Raw genomic sequence first — 18,142 nt, 5'->3', positions numbered from 1 at the left:
ACCGGCAGAAAGGGTCGGCCTGGGCGCCGATAGGACCCTGGGAGCAGGAGCCCACGACGGGACACCGGGAGCAGGGCACAGCTGGGGTGCCGACAGAGCACGGGGAGCCAGAACCGGTGTGGACTGTAGCACAGAGGCAGCAGCGGGAACAGGCATGGGCTGCAGCCCGGAGATGGCAGCGGGAACCCGTTTGGTCCTCGGCTTTGGTCCTTTGGTCCCCGAGACTCCCACATCTTCCGGACCAGACTGTCCTGATAAGCTGGCCAGACAGGAACTTTGCAGCGGAAACTGGAGCCTGCCGAGTCCATATTTTGGTCAGTTCGTACTGTTACGCGAGAGACAACATTTAGAGACAAACTGACACAGGACAAGGGGTTGACACAGACTAAATACACAGCGGAACAAGGCACAGGTGGAGACAATGTGGGTGGGGTATGCAATCACACAGGAGGGAGGAGTCTGAAACAAGAGACAAGGTGAGTGACAGCCAACACAATAGAAACAGACCGTGAACACAGAACAACCCAGAAGGTCTGGGTGTAACATTTAGTGTGAACGCAGGCTACAATTGGTCCTGGCACGCCAAAGTTGAACAGTAGAAGATTGTTTTTTCCAATCTTTGCAGAGCATGTGCTATAAAGTACGTATATGACTGTTACATTGCATTCGTTTGTACATTTCTGCTTATCTGGCCAGTGAATGTACATACAAAATATGTTTCAGTCCACATTTCAATCAACAAGTCCATCTTCATCCATCCATCCATTCTCATCCGCTTATTCCGGGGTTGGGTCACTGGGGCAGCAGACCCAGCAGGTTGACCCAGACTTCCCTCTTGCCCGCAACATTTTCCAGCTCATTCTTGGGGATCCCGAGGTGTTCCCAGGCCAGCCGGGAGATGTAATCCCTCCAGCGTGTCCTGGGTCTTCCCCGGGGTCGCAAGTCCATCTTGTGTCTCCATAATAAATACACTTACAGCAATGTTGCCATTTGCCAATGTAGCACCATCAGTAGTTAAAAACACAAATTGATTATAATAAACATACTTTGTCAACTGATACCAATAGCAACATCATCTGTCAATTGCATGATAATGATGCATAAAAGCTTTTTTATTTATTTTTTAACACAAATGTGGAAATGAAAATGAGTCATTAGTGCCACTGCCACGCAAGATTGTTGTGATCAGTTCAAAGTGTGGTTTTCTCTTGTAGTTACTGGATAGTTGCTAATATATTCCCTGAGATCAACAAAACAACATCATGGCATGATGTACGTTATGTCAAATACAAATTAACAATACATGCACAGCATAACAAGGATCATTTCCTTTTTTTAATTGAGGAACAGAATGTAAACATTTAGTACAGAGTAAATTCCGCAACAAGAACACACCCAATGTTCTGAGAAGCTGTGGGTGTCAGAGGCAGGTGAGTGAACAGGTGAAGGGTGAGTAGTAGGAGCTAAACAGTATTAAAGCATATTAATAATACACTGTGTATCTGTAAATGTTGGGATGCGGGAGAGGTTCGAGTTTCAATCATTAGGGTTGTCTTCCTTACCTCCAGCAACCAGTCCTGTAATTTTCTAAAATTGCGCGGGTGTCTGCGCTCCCGTCGAGCCCCTGCTGGAGTTTGAGGTAGACAAATCAGATTGTAGGAGTGAAGTCAGCTTTTTCCTTTTCATTTCTACTTTCATAATCATGGTTTTATTATCCACCTCATCGGGCTCAACGACACATAGCTCTCGCACTCTCTGTTGTTGGTGTGGAGCAGGGGTGCCCAATAGGAAGGCAGTGCGGGTAAATCGCATGACAGTAAAAAGAATTATCCCCCCGACGGCATTTGCCACTTGATTGACATACAGAGCAGCCAATCCGAGACAAAGGTCACTACACATGTGCAGTCAACCGCACAAGCTACGGCAAAACTCCAGGAAGCTAATTAGTTAGCCTTCCATAGGCGTGTGTGCAAGTTGACTGTGCGCTACACAATGCGCGCTACACAGAGGAGATTGACTGTCAGAGTTTGACAGACGTTTTCAAGACTTCACTTTACTGGAGCCAGTCGCTACACCTATGTGCTAACGTTTTCCATTTCGGAAAGACATTAACGTTGAATCGCTCGTTCTCTTGTAGTTACTGGATGGTTGCCAATATGTTCCCTGAGATCAAGAAAACAACATGACGTACGTTATACAAGATCACAATTAACAATACATGCACAGCATAACAAGGATCATTTCTTTTTTTTCATTGAGTAAGAGAATGCAACAACTTTAAAGGTCACAGAGGGATTATAAATTCCGCAACAAGAACACACACCCTATTTTCTGAGAAGCTGTGCGTGTCATCAGACAATTAGTATGAACCCAATAGTACGACTCAGGAGACAGAACTGCAAATAATGATCTTTACTTAAGAGTTCCGGCAAGAACAAAACAGGGAGAAATAGATAAACACAATATAAAACGCTGGAGGAATTGGGCTGGAAAACACAAAACAATCTGGCAGAGGACAAGTGCAAATGAAGAGACCTAAGTAGTGAGGGACTAATGAGGGAATGCTTTGCAGGGGAGATGGGCATGAGGGGCAGGTGAAGGGAATTAGAGACTGTCTAGGTAGGAGTGATCAGAGGCAGGTAAGTGAACAGGTGAATGGAGTTGGACTGATGAAGCAGGATCTAGAATGAGATGATAGTGAGTGAAACAGGCAGACAGAATGAAAATAACTAATAAAAGGAAGGTGTGGAGCTAAACTGTTTCAGAATCCCCCCTCAAAGGGACGGCTCCTGACGTCCCAAAACAACCGTGGAATCCAGATGACAGACTGGCTGTGGCCTCGATTAATGTGCAGAACTCCCTCCAGAATACGGATGTAAACTAAGGGCCCCGGTAAAAGACTGTGTTGGACAGTGGGAGACCGGTAAAAAAGTCCAGGGAAATGTAAGAAGAGGGCTGATGGGGCACAGAGAGTGGTTGCAGGAAACCAGCGAGAGCCTGGTGGGAAGGATTGTGCCAGTTGCAGAATGGACAGGCGTTAACGAATTCCGGGGTGTCCTTCACCCGAGTAGCCCACCAGAACCTCTGCTGCAAGTTATCTCTAGTACGCTAGCTCCCAGGATGGCAATTGAGCTTGGAGCTATGGCCTCCAGGGCAGCCTTGACTCTTTCTTCTCCCTCAGGGTAGCTCATGTCCGTACGTATAAGCTCATTCCTGTGACATTGTTAATGATCGTTGGGGCTGGTGGGGTCGTTTGCTGCCGACAATAATTCTTTTTAAGATGCAGTCTACTAATCTGGATGACAACAACAACATCACTGATTGTTCTATAGGTATGTTGGGATCCTTTAGTCCTAATAATACAGCTGTGGAGACAGCCATCCCCGGGAGACGTCTGGCGGTGGAGCGTACTACAGAGGAGACCCCCGGCATAGATATAGACAGTTTTGTAACATTGTCTGTGGTTCATTTGAGTCGAATGATGTTCGTGAGAGTATTTACACGGCCCAGTGGTACAGCGGTACAGGCACCTAAATATACCACATAACATAAATCAGCGTATGATCCATTTTTGTTTTACTCACTTACCCCTGTTAATAAGACTGACTATAAAAGGAATAGCAGCCCCTAAAAGAGGGAATACAAAGCTGCCTGTCTGATTGAACGTCTTCTTCTTTTTGTCCGCAACCAGTCTTATACGTTTCTTCTTTAAGAGCCCGTACTGTTTGTCAGTCAGGGGAATATTATCTCTCAACACATTGAGAGATAATACGCCTCTGAGTTTTGATATTCTCACACAATCGCCCTTGTTAAATGTAAAGCTCACAGGCTTCTGGGGCTTCAACTTTTACAGGTTATTGAAGACTATTTTTACATTGTTTTTATTTACTGCTATTAGAGCCATCTTGATAGATCTATGATGAGAACTATTATAGGCTCTTACAAGATCCTGAACCACATCCAGATATTTGCGCAAATTAACAGACCTTAAACATCTCCACATACGGGTCGTGAATGTTCTGTTAAAACGCTCCACTATACTAGCTTTAGTCTCGTTTGATGTTGAAAAAAATTGAATTTTATACTGATCCATGAGCTGCTGAAATCTCTTACTCTAAAACTCTCAGATTGTAAAGCCCTCTGAGGCAAATTTGTATTTTGTGATAATGGACTTTACAAAATAAACTGAATTTAACTGAATTGAATCTCAAGAAATAAAACTTAGCATTTGGCGATGCTGTGTATGTAAGACTTTAGACATTAACTGAAAATACTTTTTTCTCAAAGTAATATAAATTATCATTATATTCACTATTATGTTAGTTTGTCCAATTCCTTATGAATCTCTGAACATATGGGTGACTGTTATGTAATGTTCCCTGCCTGTAGATACACATCAATCCTTGTCCTGAAAAGGAACAGTTGGGAAAAGAAAGGTGTAAATGTTATCAGTAACAAATAAAGGCTACTTATTTTTATTTTATTTATTTTAAATTTATTTAACCAGGAAATGCCTCATTGAGATTAAAAATCTCCTTTACATCAGCTGCTGTTACCATGAAAACCATTTATTCACCCTCTCAGCAGAGCGAATGATAAGCTGCAGCCTGGTACTGTCCTTGTCAGTGGCTGCAGCGTTCCAGACGGTGATGGAAGGGCAGAGGATGGACTCAATGATGGCAGTGTAGAAGTGCACCATCATCGTCTTTGGCAGGTTGAATTTCTTAAGCTGCCTCAGGAAGAACATCCTCTGCTGCGCCTTCTTGGTGGTGGAGCTGATGTTCAGCTCCCACTTGAGGTCCTGGGTGATGATGGAGCCCAGGAAGCGGTAGGACTCCACAGCGTCAACGGGGGAGTCACACAGGGTGAGAGAGGCTGGTGGGGCTGCGTTCTTTCTGAAGTCCACAACCATCTCCACTGTCTTCAGAGTGTTACGCTCCAGGTTGTTTTGGCTGCACCAGGTCACCAGATGGTCCGTCTCCCACCTGTAGGCGGACTCATCCCCATCAGAGATGATTCCAATGAGGGTGGTGTCGTCTGCAAACTTCAGGAGCTTGACGGACTGGTGACTGGAGGTGCAGCTGTTGGTGTTCAGAGAGAAGAGCAGAGGGGAAAGAACACAGCCTTGGGGGGAACCGGTGCTGATGGACCAAGGGGCAAAGACGTGTTTCCCCAACCTCACTTGCTGCTTCCTGTCAGACAGGAAGTCTATGATCCACTTGCATGTCGATTTGGGCATGTGCAGCTGAGAGAGCTTGTCGTGCAGAAAAGACGGGATGATAGTATTAAAAGCAGAGCTGAAGTTCACAAAGAGGATTCCAGATCCTGGAGGAGGAAGTGAAGGGCCATGTCAATAGCATCCACTATAGACCTGTTGGCTCTGTAGGTGAACTGCAGGGGGTCCAGTAGTGGGTTGGTGAGGGTTTTGAGGTGGGACAGGACCAGGCGCTAAAAGGACTTCATGACATCAGATGTCAGGGCGACGGGCGTAAAGTCATTGAGTCCTGTGATTCTAGTTTTTTTGGGGACGGGGATGATGGTGGAGGCCATGAAGCAGGCTGTGAGGGATGGAGTCAGGACTGTCCCATTGTCGTTCAAATCTACAGTAGAACTCGTTCAGCTCGTCTGCCAGTCGGAGGTCCTTCATGGAGTGGAGGGTTTAGGGCTTGTAGTTGGTGATCTGAGCCCTATCTAGACATCGTCACTTGCTGAGAGATGATATTGTAGCTTCTCAGAGGACAGTCGTTTAGCACCTCTCACCGCCTTGCTAAATCTGTATTTTGACTTTGTGTACAAGTCCTTGTCCCCACTCCTAAATGCCTGGTCCTTTTGCAGCCTTAGCTTCTCAGTTTTGCTGTGAACCAGGGTTTGTCATTATTGTAATGTGAGAACTATTCTCTTCTGAAGGATTCATTGCACCTCACTTTCATGCCCTTTGTCTCCATCTCATCACGTCTATAAAAATGACTTCGATGTGGAAAAGACTTCATAACCACAGAGGTCAGGGCGACGGGCCTGTAGTCATTGAGTTCTCTGATCCAAGTTTTGTTGGGGACGGGGATGATGGTGGAGGCCTTGAAGCAGGCTGGAACATGCCATGTCTCCAGGGAGGTTTTGAAGATGTCTATGAACACCGGAGAAAGCTGATCAGCACAATTCAGAGTGGAAGGGGAGACAGTCCGGGCCGGCTGCTTTTCGGGGGTTCTGCTTTTTGAAAAGCCTGTTGACGTCTCTCTAGAATAGAGAGGGTCATCGCTACAGATGGAGAGGTGTTGGAATGGGTGGTACAGCGGCATGAGCCATTGTCGGGCTGGGAGGGGGGGTGGGGCTGGTGGTCTGCGGCTGGTTGATGGGGCTGTGGGGGATGGCGTCAGGACTGTCCCATTTTCTTTCAAATCTACAGTAGAACTCGTTCAGCACCTCTGCCAGGCGAGGTCATTCATGGAGTTGGGGGTTTTGGGCTTGTAGTTGGTGATCTGTCTGAGCCCTCTGCAGACAGAAGCAAAGTCACTTGCTGAGAGCTGATGTTGTAGCTTCTCAAAGTAGTCGTTGAGCACCCCTCACCGCCTTGCTAAACCTGTATTTTGACTCTGTGTTTCAGTCTTTGTCCCCAGTCTTAAATGCCTGTTGTTTTTGCAGCCTTAGCTTTCTGAGTTCCGCTGTGAACCAAGGTTTGTCATTGTGGTAATTTGAGAACCATTCTCTCTTAAAGGATCCATTGCACCTCACTGTCATGCCCTTTTGTCTTATCACGTCTTTTTTGTGTTTATTCTAACTATGGCATGACGCAAGTATGAATGAAATGTTTTTATTTTGGGAGGCGTCGTGAGAATGGGAGTTTCTACTAGAGATCGTATACACAGCTGTTTTAACCAATGTGAAGAACTGTATGTAAAGAATGCTTGTGGGAGTAGCATTGTTTTGTAAAATTAGCCCACCTCCTGTATGGGTTAGCCAATAGCATGCAGTGAAACTTAAAGGTATATGCATGTGACCAATGATTGGCTCTAAGATTATTGAGTGTTGCATATATAAACTTTGGATAGTTGTGAGGTACGCACATTTGTCCACCTGTGTGAATATGATAGAAAGTCAACGGATGTGCATTTAGCTGCTCATCGACCTGTGGACTGATTGAAGCGTGAGTGTGCCCGCCTGGGAAAGATATGTTTTGTGATCCCAATTCTTTCTTTAAATACTTTATATTATAACTTTTCTAAATTTGGAACTTTTTCAGCAATGGGAACTCAGATTTCTTTTTAACCTAACATATGCCATTAGCACACAACTTTTAGAAGCCTATATTTTATTATGATGTGAAGCCTTACTACCTAGAGCATAGTCTCGAGATGGTAAACTGGTTACAGTCTACAAAAAACATATTGGAATTTCATAAAGATTAATATTTTTTTATTTTTTTATTGTTGCAGCTCTGAGAAAAGAACAACATGGCTCGTCTCACAATCTTAGCTGGTAAGTTACATTCTGGTATGTTTATTCCTTCACATTCAATTATCTTGTGCACAATTTAAAAATAATTAAATGTCCTTTTTTTCAAGGATTGTCTCTTTTGATGTGTCTCCAGATGGGTATGCATTCATTATTTAATGTATTTATATTAAAAAGTCATTTTCTTCTTAACCCCTATGACCTAACATAGAGACTCAACTCTAATAATTGTTCCCCTCTCCAAAAGTGTCTTCCACCAAACTGGTGTGCTACTTCACAAACTGGTCCCAGTATAGACCAGGTGCTGGCAGATATCTGCCTGCCAATGTAGATCCCAATCTCTGCACACACCTGATCTACGCCTTTTCAATCATCAACCCTTCTAACGAGCTGGTGACCAGTGACTGGAATGATTACGTTTTCTACAAATCCTTCAATGCACTGAAGAATATGTGAGTTGTTCCAGCCTGCAGTCAATCTGCCGTCATATCTTCTCTCACAACTAATCTCATATGCATTCGAGAGGAAGTTGCATGTTTTAGTATGTCTGGTGAACTGGTGTCAACTATTTTTGTGTGTAGTTGTAATACTTAACGCTCTCAGGTTCAATCTAAAGACACAACTTGTATGGTTGTAATTAATAAAGCTTATTTTTATAGTACATATCAAAATGAGCAGCAAAGTTTTTCATATAAAATTAACAAAGGATGCAGCTACACACGCATGTCTACATACATTTATATTTACAGAGACACGTGAATGAATCCGTACAAGCTCTGTGAACTACAAGTAGCCTCCTTATCGGGTTTAAGTAAGTTTGGCCAATCCACCTTAGTGCTTCCTCTCATCTACTTTCCAGGCGAGGCGCAGGTGATCCTATTCCGTTTTCAATTCAAGGAGATTGTAAATGTTTTTTATTATTTTATCTACGATGGTGAAATTTTAACCAAGTAGATAAAGAAAGAGGTTACAAGAAAACAACAACCGATGCACACAAGAGTAAAAGCCACACACAAATAAATGGGTTTTGAGGAGAAACACCATGAGTAAAGAATAAAATAATGTGGGGAAAAAAGGAAAAAATTCAATGCACGGGTTTCCTCCGGGTACTCCGGTTTCCCCCACCATCATAAAGACATGCACCGCAGCCTCACCCCGGTTCGTATGGATGTGAATGAATGTTGGTGGTGGTCGGAGGGGCCGTAGGCGCTGATTGGCTGCCACGCTTCCGTCAGTCTGCCCCAGGGCAGCTGTGGCTACGGATGTAGCTTACCACCACCGGGATGACTGTGTGTGTATGACTACTGGACTCTGTAAAGCGACTTCGGGTGCCTTATATAAAATAAATGATTATTATTATTATTATAAGATCTTTTGAGCGACAATTTGCATTAAGGTCTTGTACTTGTTGAGTATTATTTTATTGTGAGACTGCTACTTCTACAGGGGCAGTAAATGGTTTAACTTCTCCCTTCACTAATTCATTGTTCATCCTGCACAGAAACCCCCAGCTGAAGACTCTGCTGGCGGTTGGGGGGGCGGCCTTTGGAACAACACAGTGAGTCCACAAGGTTTCAACCTCAAGGCGGTTGATTACAGTATATCATATAACAATGAGATTATCTTCAACAGTGTAAACTAAAACTTTTCTTCACATAATTATAGATTTTCCATCATGGTTTCATCATCTTCCAACCGTGAGAGATTCATCCAGTCTTCAATTAGATTCTTGAGACTGCATGGCTTTGACGGGCTGGACCTGGACTGGGAGTATCCTGGAGCATTAGGAAGCCCACCTGAGGACATGCATAGGTTCACACTGCTCTGCCAGGTCAGTTTGTAAAATGTACACCTCCCTTAGTCCCGATCAGCATTGCCATAATCCTGCACCAACACCGCATCCTCGTTTGAGATGAAAAAGCAATGTGATTATACATATTATCACAAAATTAGCCTGAACTATATCCTCTTGCATTCAGGAACTATTCGCTGCCTTTGAAAAAGAAGCAACAGAAACTCGCAAACCACGATTGCTGCTTACAGCTGCAGTGGCTGCAGGGAAGGGATACATCGACAGTGGTTATGAGATTGCTGAAATCTCGAAGTGAGTTCATGTGACGTCGCCATTTAGCTTTAAAGTTGATTTAAAGAAAAGTGTTATTTTCTATTTTGTGATATCATGCTTGTCTAACAGATCCCTAGACTTTATAAATGTCATGACCTACGACTTCCACGGAGCATGGCACCCGTTCACGGGTCACAACAGCCCTCTGTACCGCAGCTCTTTTGATCAGGGCAACAACATCTACTCCAACGTGGTGAGTACAATTCTTAACACAATGCTGTTGTGATCCTCAGCACCCAACACGATGAGTCCCTAACAGGTCTTGTTTTTAAAGACACAATGAGTGTATGAATGCATCGCCCCTTCCAAAAAGAATCCCTTATGACCCACTAGAAGTGTGTGGAGTGGTTTGTATGCATCCTGCCCTCTCCTGCAATTATTTTCACTTTCATTTTAATTTAGCTATGTTTGGGCTGTTTCTGCACACCACCTTGATAAAACCATACCATAAAAAAATATTTTTATTTTTTCTTCTCAAAGGACTTTACTTTAAAATATTGGAGAGACCAAGGTGTTCCTGTTGAAAAGCTCATAATGGGATTTGCTACATATGGACGCGCATTTCGCACATCATCAGTGGCTAACGGCGTTGGGGCACCAACCAGCGGAGCAGCCTCTGCTGGCCCCTACACCCGTGAGGCTGGGTTTTGGTCTTACTATGAGGTCAGTTAAGGATCAACACAAGAGCAACCATATGATATAATGCATAACTCAAATTAACGAAAACATTTTAAGGTGTTTGAATATAATTTTCTTCCATTTGTGTCCAGATTTGTACTTTCCTTCAAGGAGCCAGCCTCCACTGGATTGATGAACAAAGGGTTCCCTATGCCGTAAAAGGAAATGAGTGGGTTGGGTTTGATAATAAGCAAAGCATTGCAATCAAGGTAATTAGTAACATATCATCCTCCACATCTACGTTTATGGAGTTCATATGATCAAGGTAAAAATAGTAATATAACTATCACTACTTGCCAGCTATCAGTATCTGTCCCTCCTAAATTAGAAGATGCACTAGGTATAGCTCATCACAATGAAGCTGCACAGGCAGCCCAAATAATGTGCAATACCCTAGGTTGAGCAGAACGTTATGCTTTGGCCAACACAACCTCAGGTATTCACAAGCACATTCACCACTCAGTTGGCTCAGTGCAATCTACATGATAGGCTGAACTAATGAGCAGAGCTGGATGACCCTCTGATACTCGCATATAGAACAAAAAGATATTAGAAATATGTAATTAAATTATTATGTTAATGGATTTAATTGTATTTATTTGACCTGACAAAAATATCCTTTCTTAAATATGTTGCTATGTTAAATAACCATATAAGGTGCATTTTCTAACAATAATTATAGCTCAACTACAAACTTCTCCCAATTGGCCGTGGACCTATATGCTAACCTTGTTATTTCGTATTTGTTTGGGGATTCTTGGATGTGATCAAAACTCCTCCTGTTTATACGTATTAAAACAACAGAACTTGCATTTTGAACTAAAGCATTATCTCTAATTTAAATCCCATATAGGCACAGTGTATGAAAGATAACAAATTTGGGGGAGCCTTTGTCTGGTCTCTGGACCTAGATGATTTTAATGGACAGTTCTGTGGCCAGGGAAACTATCCCCTCATTAGTCATCTGCGCTCTCTGCTGGATTCAGGTGAGTCAGACCTCAACGCTAAACAGCACGTACATGTTTCATCATCTTCACTGAACAAATACAATCTTCCGTAATCTATTGAATTTGTATTATATATATATTTGTAATCTTTATAGATACTCCAACTCCACCTCCTGTAACCGCACCTCCATCAGCAGTTACCACACATCCCCCAGGCAACAGCATAACTACCAGGGCTCCAACAACTACCAGGGCTCCAACAACTACCAGGGCTCCATCAACTACCAGGGCTCCAACAACTACCAGGGCTCCATCAACTACCAGGGCTCCAACAACTACCAGGGCTCCAACAACTACCAGGGCTCCAACAACTACCACAACCAAAAAAACAACCGTGGGTGTCTCTGGAAAGGATTTCTGTTCTGGGAAGGCTGACGGCCTCTACGTAAATGACATGAACCCCAGCTCCTTCTATCAGTGTTCTCACGGAAACACATACCTCCAGCTGTGTTCCGGTAGTCTTGTTTTCAGTAAAAGCTGCAACTGCTGCAACTGGGCTTAGATAAATGTCTTCTTCGTGAAACAAAACTGACTTTTATTTCTAAAATGTTTAATTTTATTACATTTGTGGTGTCTGGCGAATGATTACGTGCAGAATTAGGCTTTTGAGGTTCTTTTTTTAATACACTTTCATTACTTGTTTGAATCACAACTTATATCCTGCTAGCTTCTGCGGTTTTATAGAATGAAGTTTAATCCCCAGTTATATAGAATTAAAATCAAACTGTCCTATTATTGTTTGTATCACTATATATCTTATAAAGCTTTACCAAGAAATCATTCAGACGGGTTTTGTGATTTTTCCTTTTACAAGTTTACACTACCGTTCAAAAGTTTGGGGTCATCCAGACAATTTCGTGTCTTCCATGAAAACTCACTTTTATTTATCAAATGAATTGAAAATTGAATAGAAAATATAGTCAAGACATTGACAAGGTTAGAAATAATGATTAATATTTGAAGTATTAATTTTGTTCTTCAAACTTCAAGCTCAAAGGAAGGCCAGTTGTATAGCTTATATCACCAGCATAACTGTTTTCAGCTGTGCTAACATAATTGCACAAGGGTTTTCTAATCAGATATTAGTCTTCTAAGGCGATTAGCAAACACAATGTACCATTAGAACACTGGAGTGATCGTTGATGGAAATGGGCCTCTATACACCTATGGAGATATTTCATTAGAAACCAGACATTTCCACCTAGAATAGTCATTTACCACATTAACAATGTATAGTGTGTATTTTTGATTAATGTTATCTTTATTGAAAAAACAGTGCTTTTCTTTGAAAAATAAAGACATTTCTAAGTGACCCCAAACTTTTGAACGGTAGTGTATATTCTATAAAGCTTTGAGTCGGATAAGTATTTTGAAAGCAACCAGGTAAAAAATAGAGTTATTTTCTCTTTATTTAAACCGGCTGATTACCTCCTTTATTGGACCGGTTCGGGATCTTCCGTATCACTCTGTTCATTCCTCCATTTTCTAAGTTAGGTCTAAGTTAACGTTTGTATCTCACATTTGTCCTTTAAAAAATCTTTCTAAGGATCTAATTTGGTAATCTCAATAACTCTTATATCAGGTCTCAAACTATTTCTACCCCACTCTCTTGACAACGATTTTAATTATTTTGTTGGTTGATTAAATCTCGAGATCCTCACCCTTTTTGAGTCAGACTAGATGTGATCCAATCAGGCCCTGGAGAGGGGTGAATATCTTTCAAAGGAGGCCCAACAACTTGTTTGTATCTGTTTTTATCAATCTTCAAAAGGGGTGATCATTTGCATTAAGAAAAGGTTTACAAAAATAAAGAAACTCAGTGCATCACTGAAAAAAAGGTGTGTGAACGACAGACTGCTTCTCTTTTTATATACGCAGAAGAGAGCAGGGAAGTACGTTTTAGGCGGGAAGATGCTGATGTAGGTTAGAACCAATAAGGGTAATCTGCTACCCAAAACAATTTACGCCCTCATATATCAAAACCACACATACACCCATCTTTCAACAACGGACTGTGGCACTTAAACACACACACGTCTGCAACAACGAGACAGGATATGAGTGTGTACAAAATATGCAAGCGCCTATTGTTCTTGTGGTCAGCGTCTCTATGCACTCTTAACGGTTTAAAACATTATACCTGAGCAGGACAGGAAGTCTGTGTTTGCAAAATGCCTCTACACATTTAATCCTAACGTTTAGACTATTCTGCCTAAGAAAGTAAAGGAAATGTGTATGCAGCACCCCCCCCCTCAGATCTTCAAAAGAAGACACCATTCTCATCTGTGAACTGCTTCAAAAATGGCATAACTGACTGAAAATGTCTGCTAAATGACATGTAATTCAATGAAAATCAATGTATTAATAAAAAGTGTGATAAAAATCAAAGTAATATATATTTTTTATTTGAATAATTTTTTTATAAAAAGCAATGTAATAAAAAGTGAGTCCTTGTGCAATGTGTCATAGATACAACACATATTATAGACGTTTTAATTAAATAAAATATGATTTGACATGAAACAAAATGGTCGAAAAACCCGACTGCAGAACACAACGACAACATTAACTATTACTCGTGCGCTCCATATTAGGCATTATATTTGAAATTAATAATCCCTAAATCATACGTAAAATAATTTCTTGACAAGATTATTTTACTATATTAATCTTATTTCTACTGTACTATACAGTGAGACACACTTTATACATCTCCCTGGCTTGTAGTTTGTAAAAAGAAGATTCACTTTCTCGCAGGACACTGACCCTGAACACATCGGAGCTTTTCCTGGTCTGTCCAAAGAGGACCCAAAACATCTGCAGGAAAAACAAGCTTTTAGATTGCTAAAATACTATAAATTGAAAGCTTTCGAAAGAAATCGGTGAATTGACACCAATCTCAGTGTAAGTTGCATGATGAATACAGATGTCAGACAGTCCAAACACTAATAAATGATCTGTGACAGGAAGATTTGGGACTATCGATTACAAGGGGTCACTCACACCCTGTTTATTTGCTCAATGTAATGCAACGGATCAGAGTCCAAGACTTTGGGATGTATAGTTTGTCAATTTGTTTCTTGTTAAACATTATCATGGTTTGGGTATTTTCCATCAACAGAGAAAAGTATTCAGAGTTTTTTTCTTGACATAGCAAGAGCTCTTCTAAGTACAACCGCCATGTGTAAGTTAACTCTAATTGCAGGTAAGACAAAATGAAAATGTAATTGTTTTTACAAAATCAGTTTGACTTTAGTTTGAATAAATATTTACTAACTTCATATGTACCTTTGAAGGTCTTTGTCTTTTCCTTGGTGGTTTGGGTGAGTTTGAGTTGAAACAATAATTAATATTGAACAAGCTCATAGCAACTAAACAAAGTAATTTATTTATCCTTAAATATGATTTTAAATAATTTCTGCCACCCTATGAATAGTGTCATCCTCCAGACTGGTGTGTTATTTCACTAACTGGTCCCAATACCGACCTGGCAATGGGAAGTTTATGCCTCTGGACATTCATCCGAATCTGTGTACCCACCTGATATATGCCTTTTCTGGAATTAATGAGGCAAATGAGTTGGTCACAATAGAATGGAATGATGATGAACTGTATAAATCCTTCAATGGACTCAAACAGAGGTTAGTCCAAAATGTTTCGCATTATGTTTTTCAAATTTTTTAGCAAAATAGTGTTTGGGGCTACTAGATGTATATATTCCAACAGGAATCCAAATCTTAAAACACTGTTGGCAGTCGGAGGCTGGAACTTTGGAACACAAAAGTGAGATATTCAGCCTAAAACTATCATTTAAGATCAACGTATTGTGATTATGTCTTGTTGAAAGCAACGTTTACTCGACACAGATTCACGACAATGGTGTCAACACAAGCCAACCGAAATAAATTCATCCAGTCTTCTGTCAAATTACTGAGAAAATATGGTTTTGATGGGCTTGATTTGGACTGGGAATACCCCGCTGCAAGAGGAAGTCCTCTGGAGGACAAGCAGAGATTCACATTGTTATGCAAGGTCAGAAACAAAATAACGGTTCTGGTCTTCAAATAATGTAAAACATGAACCGCAAATTGACTTTACCATGTTTCTATGGCGTACAGGAACTACTAGAGGCCTATCTGAGTGAGGGAACAGCTACTGGTCGGCCCAGACTGATGGTCGCTGCTGCTGTGTCGGCTGGGAAAGCAACGATCGATGCTGGTTATGAAGTCGCAGAGATGGCAAAGTACACCGAAATGTTACACCTCACGGTATCCCAATGATTTAATATCATCATGTTTTGGTGAATTTGTTCTCACATCCATTTCATCAGGTACCTGGACTTTATTAATGTGATGACGTATGACTTTCACGGCACCTGGGAGAGTGTGACAGGACATCACAGTCCTTTGTACAAGGGATCCCTTGAAACTGGAGACAACGTTTTCTTAAATACTGTAAGTACAGGATATATTTTTGGCCTCATTATGAATGTAATGGGATACTTTTTTTTCAACATTGAAGTAGCTTTAGATTTACATGAGAACATCCGTTTTTTGAGAAGCGATAAGGAGACTGCAACTTGCCTAAAATGAATACATGACACGAAGACTCCGTATTTCCCTCAGGCTTTCCTTGCTTTGAAGATGGCCTTGCTCTCTATTCATTACTTATCTCATTGAGTCGTCTTTTTGTAATGGTTCAATGGCAACTAGAGAATAAGCGCCACAGACTGTTTCGCCCAATGAGCCAAACTCCAAACATTCGCATTAAAAGTAGAAGATAGAAACATGCATTCATTTGCATTTGCAAATCTATTTACATTTGCAAAACATTTGATTGTATACTTGGATTCTCTTTGTCTCTTTTTGTTCACATTTCAGGACTTTGCCATGAGATATTGGCGGGACAAAGGCACACCTGTAGAGAAGCTAAATATGGGCTTTGCGACATATGGGAGGGCATTTCGACTCTCTACTGCATCCAGTCAGGTTGGAGCACCAACCAGTGGTCCTGCTGCTGCTGGTGTTTTTACAAGGGAAGCTGGCTTCTGGTCCTTTTATGAGGTGAAACTGACAACTCACTGAATTATTACTCTGTCTATGTTATATCTGTTAATCTATTGAACTATAAATAAATAAATGTTATTTTATTATGAAGTCGTCACACAGAACTTCCAGGGTGCCCAAAAGGTTGCAACATTCAGGGCATATCTATTGCCTCACTACTGCTCTCAACATGGCAACAGTGCAAACAACACTAACAGTGCAAACAAATGACAGAGCTAACAGTGTTTACCTCAGGGGAAAAAGTGGGCAACTCCTCTCGTTGCAAAAAATAGGTCTGGTTGTATAAAGGTCTATGAGTGAATGACCTTACTTCTTACATCAAGTAAGAAGGACTCATCATATCTATTTCCTTGTGAGAAATACACGTGATTTAAAAACCCTCAAATGTCTTGACGTATTTTATTGAACAGACACTTATCCCTGAATTAATTATTAATAATTGAGCTCTCACATTTTTGCAGAGTATATGCTGAACACAGATTTGACAGTTTGTTCAAGTTGCACGTTATCTCGCCACCTAACCCTCTTTTTTTTCAGATTTGCACTTTTCTTCAAGGAGCCAGTGTCCAGCTGATTGAGGATCAGAAAGTTCCATATGCGGTCAAACAAAACGAGTGGGTTGGCTTCGACAACAAAGACAGTTTTGAGACAAAGGTAATCCTGTATTTCTACAAAACGTTGCTAATTTCTTTTGTTTCACCACAAGTTAAATACAAAGTCAAAGTGCAAACATCGTATTTGTGTCGTTGTTCATCCAGGTCCGTTACCTAAAGGACAACAGATTTGGAGGAGCTTTTGTCTGGGCTCTGGATATGGATGATTTCAAGGGACAGTTCTGTGGACAGGGAAACTATCCTCTCATCACCTATCTTCGCTCTCTTGTAACCCAGGGTAGGTAGAAATATATATATATTTTCAATATTTATCCATTAATTAGTTATTGACATTTCACCTATTATTTCTACAGATGTTCAACCCCTTCCCACTATGGAAACCATCCCAAATCAAGTCACTCCGCCTATAAACAAAAATCCACCTCACACCAAACCTCATCCCAGACCCACAATATCTACTTCGTCCAACATCGCAGATAATTTCTGCGCTACAAAAACTGGTGGGATTTATGCCAAACCCGATGCCCCGGGTTCCTTCTACAGTTGTGCCAATGGCATCACCTGGATCCTTAACTGCCCAAGTAATTTGGTTTTTCAAGATAGTTGCAAATGCTGTAACTGGCCCTAAACAATTGACAAGCTCTGACTTGCAGTATATAATAGTTTTTTCAGATAATTAAAAAATGGGAATAAAGTACCTCTGAGACGTTCTTGAAGTGAAATTGCTTATTTTAGCATTCCTTGTGAATATGTTTTTTGCAAAAAACAAACAAAGATGAAATCATATTTTATGCACTAAAAATACAATGGTTATCTTTACAAAATCATTGGCTCATCAAATATATTAGTCCTGTTATAGTAATGGTCCCTTCGTACAATAACAATACACAAGGTTGACATTAGGAACTTGATCAGTAGCCAGCCAGCACGACATGGAACTGCATAGAAATAGTCACACATGCCCTGAGTGGATATTAACACTCAAACAATAATGCAATTGAGTTTGCATGTGTAAAACTCCAAATGTTAGAATCTTAAGAATTAATAAATCAGATCAGTTATTTTTCATTATTAGCATCTGACCTGCCTAAGATTAAGCTTAGGGCAGCACGGTGGCTCAGTGGTTAGCACTGTCGCCTCACAGCAAGAAGGCCCTGGGTTCGAATCCCGGTCGTCCCGGTCGTTCCAGGTCCTTTCTGTGTG

General features: G+C 41.3%; 2 protein-coding genes across 2 annotated transcripts; both read left to right on the top strand.

The window, feature by feature from the left end:
* The first annotated feature begins 7,378 nt into the window (after positions 1–7,378).
* On the top strand, positions 7,379–12,039 carry LOC130199979 (acidic mammalian chitinase-like). The gene is made up of 11 exons (XM_056423868.1): positions 7,379–7,473; positions 7,560–7,589; positions 7,697–7,901; positions 8,951–9,007; positions 9,115–9,280; positions 9,429–9,553; positions 9,644–9,767; positions 10,055–10,237; positions 10,345–10,461; positions 11,106–11,238; positions 11,355–12,039. The coding sequence occupies exons 1-11, from the start codon at positions 7,449–7,451 to the stop codon at positions 11,759–11,761; spliced, it is 1,572 nt and encodes a 523-aa protein (XP_056279843.1). The 5' UTR covers positions 7,379–7,448; the 3' UTR covers positions 11,762–12,039.
* Positions 12,040–14,381: 2,342 nt separating this feature from the next.
* LOC130199197 (acidic mammalian chitinase-like) lies at positions 14,382–17,649 on the top strand. The gene is made up of 11 exons (XM_056422485.1): positions 14,382–14,464; positions 14,556–14,582; positions 14,696–14,900; positions 14,986–15,042; positions 15,126–15,291; positions 15,378–15,502; positions 15,590–15,713; positions 16,140–16,322; positions 16,863–16,979; positions 17,084–17,216; positions 17,293–17,649. Exons 1-11 carry the CDS (start codon positions 14,440–14,442, stop codon positions 17,565–17,567), a joined length of 1,437 nt encoding a protein of 478 aa, XP_056278460.1. The 5' UTR covers positions 14,382–14,439; the 3' UTR covers positions 17,568–17,649.
* Positions 17,650–18,142: the final 493 nt, after the last annotated feature.

Source organism: Pseudoliparis swirei, chromosome 9 (assembly GCF_029220125.1).
Source record: "Pseudoliparis swirei isolate HS2019 ecotype Mariana Trench chromosome 9, NWPU_hadal_v1, whole genome shotgun sequence".
NCBI lineage: Eukaryota > Metazoa > Chordata > Actinopteri > Perciformes > Liparidae > Pseudoliparis > Pseudoliparis swirei.
Note: the sequence above shows the minus strand (reverse complement) of the source record. Positions and strands in the feature narration are given on the sequence as shown.

Excerpts from the sequence above, each read along its gene's own strand:
- LOC130199197 (XM_056422485.1), top strand. The coding sequence starts at position 14,440 with ATGTGTAAGTTAACTCTAATTGCAG. Across the intron at positions 15,292-15,377 it reads GATTCACATTGTTATGCAAG|GAACTACTAGAGGCCTATCT; the intron begins GTCAGAAACAAA and ends TATGGCGTACAG. Across the intron at positions 16,980-17,083 it reads AAGACAGTTTTGAGACAAAG|GTCCGTTACCTAAAGGACAA; the intron begins GTAATCCTGTAT and ends TTGTTCATCCAG.
- LOC130199979 (XM_056423868.1), top strand. The coding sequence starts at position 7,449 with ATGGCTCGTCTCACAATCTTAGCTG. Across the intron at positions 7,902-8,950 it reads TTCAATGCACTGAAGAATAT|AAACCCCCAGCTGAAGACTC; the intron begins GTGAGTTGTTCC and ends CATCCTGCACAG. Across the intron at positions 9,768-10,054 it reads ACAACATCTACTCCAACGTG|GACTTTACTTTAAAATATTG; the intron begins GTGAGTACAATT and ends TTCTTCTCAAAG.